Source organism: Centroberyx affinis, unplaced genomic scaffold (assembly GCF_046629955.1).
Source record: "Centroberyx affinis isolate AG114_WGS23_722 - 3 ecotype Tasmania unplaced genomic scaffold, CSIRO-AGI_Caff_v1 ptg009952l_1, whole genome shotgun sequence".
Taxonomy (NCBI): Eukaryota; Metazoa; Chordata; class Actinopteri; order Beryciformes; family Berycidae; genus Centroberyx; species Centroberyx affinis.
This window is the reverse complement of record NW_027284696.1, coordinates 71,154-77,153: the sequence shown is the minus strand read 5'-3', so window position 1 is coordinate 77,153 and position 6,000 is coordinate 71,154. Positions and strand designations below refer to the sequence as shown.

The following is a 6,000-nucleotide window of genomic DNA, read 5'->3' as shown; positions in this document are numbered from 1 at the left end:
CACACTTTTTTTCCCACACACTTGCCCAAAAGACAATGCTAAAAATGCCACACGTATTCGCCTATAGACATTTCACACTAACTCACACTGACACACTGCACACTGTAAGTGGGTTGGGGGAGGGGGGGGGGGGGGGGTTGCATGCAGTGCGCAATAGCAATTACAGGACCCCCCTTCTACCACCAAATCCTCCTCCATCCTCAAGTATTTCAAATCAGCCTCCCTCTGATTGCAGCATCACAGGGGGGGTGGGAGGTTAGGTTGTAGATGGTGGTGGAGGGAGGGGGGGGGGGGGCTTTAATTCATTTCACTTTATTCAACTGGAAGGCTTTGGCATGTGGTTAATTTGGTGCCCCCCCCCCCCCTTTCCCTCTCATCCCTCGACCATTTGCCTTCACAGGAGGGAAAATCCGGATCAAGAAGGGGGAGCAGACAAGAAAAGAAAAGAAGGACGAACAACACGACCACCCCCCACCCCCCCCACCCCCCACCCCGGACACGTAATGACAACCGCAGTTCGTTTGGCTGGAGTGGTAATGAGGTAAGAGAGGAGGGAGGCAAAGATGGGGTCGGCGAGGAAGATGATGAGGGCTTTGGCGGCTCAGAGTTCGGAAGACATCATGAACACATTTTTCTTTATTTTTACTATTTTCCACATTTTTAGAATAACAGTAAAGACATCAAAACTATGACATAATACAAATGGAATTATGCAGCGACCAGATTCTTCAGATTCTAGGTTCTTTAAAGTAGCCGCCCTTTGCCTTGATGGAAAGGCTTTGGAAAGAAATTCATACACAGGATCAACTTCACTGTTTATATTTGTCTATGAAACACATTTCAAGCGTTTAAGCAGAAGCCTTTAGATCAAAATGGCTTTAAGGAAATGAAAAACAGTACATCCAAACATTTGGCAGGCAGTGTCTACACTGTATAAAGAACAATAAGAGAGCAAGGCTTCCATTTGATTTATTGACTGTCAGTCTAATTTGTTGCAGCTGAGGCCAAATCAACCTATGTCTTTATTTAGCCCCATGATTGCTTTCCCAAAAATCAATTTCAGACATTTCAGATGTTTTTCCATGACTTGATTGACTTTGATTGAGCTTGAGCTGCTTATATACTTGAAAGCAAACAGGTATAAAAAAAAAGACTCATACACAGAATCACCACCTTCCATAGAAGCTTACAATACAATATGTGCTTATGAATGAGCTGGAACTGTGACTTTAGATTATTCATTAATTGTACTTGGCCAAATATGCATTGAGAAGCCATTTCCATGTTTTTACTTGAAAGATGACATGGTCCTCTATGCATTGGTAAAATTATACACTAAAAACCCGTTGTATAATGTAAAAAAAATGCATTGTTGTCAATCTAGCATTATGTCTAACACTAGTCTATAAGTCTTAATTCCTGAAAACGTGATGCAGGTACATTTTGAGTAAAACCCTTCACTTTTGCTTATATAAAATATGTAAAAAAAAACAAAAAAACAAACTTATTTCGAGCATAGAGGATATCTATCAGAATGAACTGCTCAAAAAAATAAACATCTTGTCTTGGATGCAGATGTGCAGAAACTGGTAGCGGGTTTCTCTCCTCTCGTCTCTCCTTTTCCCTTTACGGCGAGTTTACGGTATTCTGATGGGAGAAGAGTGGTAGTGAAGGAGGGAAAGAACAGTGCTGAAAATCCTTTGGGATGAGCCCGGTCAGACAATCTCCTCTCTGCCACCCACCAGCATTAGAAATGAAAGGAATGGAAACGTGCTTCACTGACCGATTGGACTGTTTAAGATTAGATAAGATGGAATTTGAATGATCAATTTGGGGAAACTGTCTGAGTCTGCCTCCTAACTCTGAAAGATGAATCCTCTCTATTTTGGAAGGAAAATATCTAGTATGGGTGGAATAGGCCAGGAATTGGCCGTACTGGTCAGATTTGTGTAAAAGCACCAAAACAGATATGCATGTCAATTCAGACCCTCACTCCCTTGTAGACATGGTGCCAGTACTCCAAGGAGAGAATGGGTATATTATTCTATGCCAATTAGAACATGTCATTTATTAATATTGGTTGTATCAGTTACTATTATACGTGAACTCTCAATGATTGTAACTTAATTAGTAAAACGTCGGTGAGGTTTTGACATAAACTCATCTTTGGCTTTTTACCTCACCTGCACATGTACATTTATTATTATTACCCTTATTTTTTTTTATTATGTCCTATATATATATATTTCTTGTTTATGTTTTTTTTTATATGTGCAAATAAACTGAACTGAACTGAATCTACATTTAGACTTGAGACTGACTTGTTCACACCTCCGCCTCTGGTAAGAATCTACTTTTATTTTAGTCTGTTTAAATAAACGGATGGGGAGAAAAAAAACGTGTCTGCCGTGCTGTGTGGTTCCCCGCCCACGAGGTGGCGCTGTGGCTCCGAGAGAGCGCGCTCCTGTTGCCGGCGTGTCGTTACTTCCGGGTGAGCAGATGTAAACAGAAGGACGTTCCTCCTCCTCTGGACACAGCGGCAGCAGGAGACATGACTAAACTGGAGCTGTTGAACGTGTTCCTCAACGACAGACTGACAGCGGCCGCCGCCGACATTTTCAGAGCGATTAAAGAGACGGTGGTGGAGTACCAGAGTGAAATCCTGCGCTCCAAAGAGGAAAATGAACGGCTCAAACGGCTCCTCAATGTGGCCGTTCAGCGCCTGTTACTTCAGTCAGGTAAAGAAACGGCCACTAGCTCGTGACTTTATGTCCTGCTTCTTCTGACTGACGCTCGAGCTAGCCCACTATACCTTCCGTTCACTCTGGCGTAGAAACGACGTCAGGCCAAAATCCTTCCAAAATATGGCAGTTTTAATCTCGCCTTGCTTATGGGTAGAGGTACATATGTGACAGAACATGACTGAAGACCTTTCCTCAGTCGTCGGTGTCTTCTAATAGATTCGGCACATAGATGACCCACTAAGCAGCAGTTTATTTCAATAAAATCTCAACTTTTGGAATTGGTTCTCGCTGGTTGATACTGCCCTCCACTGTGTAGCATTTTGGTGGAAGAGGACTGTGGGGAGCAATTCTAAAAATGTAAATGATATTGAAATAACTGCTGTTTGGAGGGTTATATGAATGCCAACTTCAGTAGAACCTGTTGATTAAGAAAAGGCCTTAAGTCATGTTCTATGAATGTATGTATGTTTGCTGATAAGCAAGGCAACGTTAAATTGCCAGATTTTTGAATGGAGTTTGGGTGAGAGTGAGAACAGAAGCAGAAGCTCAATCCCAGCCCCAATACATTCTGACAGAAGTGGTCTTGACAGACGTTTACACAGCAACCAACGGGTCTATTTTGACTTTTGTGTGTGTCTGACAGAGTGATAGTGTGTAAACTGATTGTCATATCAGGCATTGAAAAGTCAGTGTTGTGTCTTGTGATATTTGTAACCTTTCAGAACCTCATTCTATCCAACCCCAAGAAGACGGTCAGCCCTGTGAGCCCGAATGGCGAGCCAGCCTGGAGCCGCCACTGCAAATTAAAGAGGAGCTCGAGCTCGGCAACATTCAAAGGGATCCTCCGCATGAAGGACGAACCTCATCTTCACTCGCGGAGGGAAACTGTGGTCAGGTTGCACCGCCGCAGAGGTCACAGCTTCCACCCGCCCAAACTGTGTGTAACAGAGCAAGTGTCTCCCCTCCTCCAATAGCATCCCAGGACATCAAGACCGAAAGCGAGGGAGCAGACGGCAGGAAATACCAGCCGACCGACGGCTTACCGTCCTCGATGACTGTTTACTCGCACGTCAGAGCGGCTCAAACCGATTCTCGCGCCGACGCGCCGCGCAGCGACAGGGTTCAGAAAAGACCGCATCCGCCGGGACCCGAGGGGCAGCAGGCGAAAGGGTCGGCCCGCTCCAACGGGAAGCAGGGCGCGCACCTGCTGCGGATCAAGAGCGCGAGGTCGCTGAAGCCGCCCCCGCCGCGGCCCTCCCACCCGGCCCAGGGCATCCAGAAGTGGCACTGCTGCAAAGAGTGCGGCAAGGGCTTCAGCTTCGCCTGCCAGCTGGAGGTGCACATGCGCTGGCACACCAAGGAGAAACCCTACAGCTGCGCGGTGTGCCGGAAGAGCTTCACCACGGTCAGCATGCTGAAGAGGCACCACCGCATTCACACGGGGGAGAAGCCCTTCCGCTGCCACGTGTGCGGCAAGTGCTTCAACCAGTCGGCCCACCTCAACACCCACTTCAGGCTGCACACCGGAGAGAGGGCCTGCTGGAGCCGGGCGCCGCACTCCAAGTGAAGGAGACGGGGGTAGGGGGGGGGATCCTCTGAGAGCGGGAAAGCGGCCAGACCTTCTGTAAAGACTTTCAGGTTCAAAACAGTGTACGATGATTGTGTGTTTTTGTGCGTCTTAGTGTTTGTTGTGAAATAAAGTGTGGTATGTACAGTGATTTGAACCGTTTATGATGTATTCCTTAGTACTGTTGTCTTCCTTGGCCATCAAAACATAGGTGTCAGCATATTGACATATTTATCATGGGCAGTTCAGCTGATATAAGGGAAAAGCAATTTGATGGAAATGGCAGAAGGAAAGATGGGCACTATGGCCAATTGATGCTATTTTGCCAAACATTAATATAGGTGCTTACTTGTTGAATTTGACGATTAAATACAAAGTAATTGGTTTAAAACAGTATTTCTACCTATTTTTAAATCTCGCACTTTTATTTTGAAGGCTAAACCGCCAAACCAGAAGTCTTGTTTCTGCTAATTCGAGCTAGTCTTACCTATCAAGGCTGGGTGACGTATTTTGAAATAACAGCTAAATAATGGTGTAAATGTCGGTCTTTTCAAGTCACTTTGGGATCTGTTGGCTTCCAGAGACTTAGATCATGCTGTGAGAGCTGCATGGAGACATTTTATGGTTATTTCCCATTATTTTTTTGAAGACTGAAGACGGGTCTCCTCTCCGCAACTCGAGTTGTTTTGGAGAAAGCTGCACTGTACACACAGCTTACAGCCCAGGCAGGCCGTAACCACAAGACACACAAACACACCCACAGCAATAACATTTCCAAACAGACTCAGACACAGAGAAAGAGTGTAGAGGTGAAAGTATAAGAACAGATCGGGCCTCGGTTACAAGTCTGATACAGATCTAAGATGAGCGAAGGGGAACAAGAAGAGTATGTAGGTCAGACTCAGAAGGAGAACCTAGAAAAACCAGGAAGCACAAAACTCACCACCCCAACAGGCACCCATAGATCAAGTCCAACAGGGAAAGTCACAACCACAAATGCCTCAGGCTCAGGTAAATCAAACCCCAAAGGTAATGTCACCGGAACACACACCTGTAACACTAGCCCCGAAATTACTGGTAGGAGACACACAATTCTCAAACCCTGGACCCCGATGGAGGTGAGGCAGATGTGAAATGATGCACCAAACCGACTTTTCACTATTGGCTATTCCAGACCGCAAACCTTTACAAAGCTTTAATCCCTGACGTGCATCAACTTGGCATACAGTAGGGAGCGGTCTACAGTTGAAACCGATTTCACTTTCCCTCAGGTGAGAGGAGATAGATGGTCGATTGGGTTGCAATATCCAACGCAGATAATCTTACTAGAAAAGAGTGATTGGAAGGACCGTGTAAAGCAACACATGGAGACTTTAGCAATGTGACATCGTGTTTACAGGGAAACCGTAGGATTTCTGCAAAGATTCAAGACAGTATGGGGAAAATAGTGCAGGGATAAAGCAGCTAACAAGCTATCCTGTGTGGAATGGCAAGAAAAAGAATTCAGTGTAGTGGTAACAGGCAGAGGTGGAAAGTAACTAAGTACATTTACTCGAATACTGTACTTAAGTACAATTTTGAGGTACTTTATACTTCTACTCCACTACATTTCAGAGGGAAATATTATACTTTTTACTCCACTACCTTTATTTGATAACTTAAGTTACTCGTTACTTTGCAGATTCAGAT

General features: G+C 45.1%; 1 protein-coding gene across 1 annotated transcript; it reads left to right on the top strand.

Moving 5' to 3' along the window:
• Window positions 1–2,547: 2,547 nt before the first annotated feature.
• On the top strand, window positions 2,548–4,413 carry LOC139640613 (zinc finger protein 500-like). Its single transcript, XM_071514785.1, has 2 exons — window positions 2,548–2,738; window positions 3,467–4,413. Exons 1-2 carry the CDS (start codon window positions 2,552–2,554, stop codon window positions 4,309–4,311), a joined length of 1,032 nt encoding a protein of 343 aa, XP_071370886.1. The 5' UTR covers window positions 2,548–2,551; the 3' UTR covers window positions 4,312–4,413.
• Window positions 4,414–6,000: the final 1,587 nt, after the last annotated feature.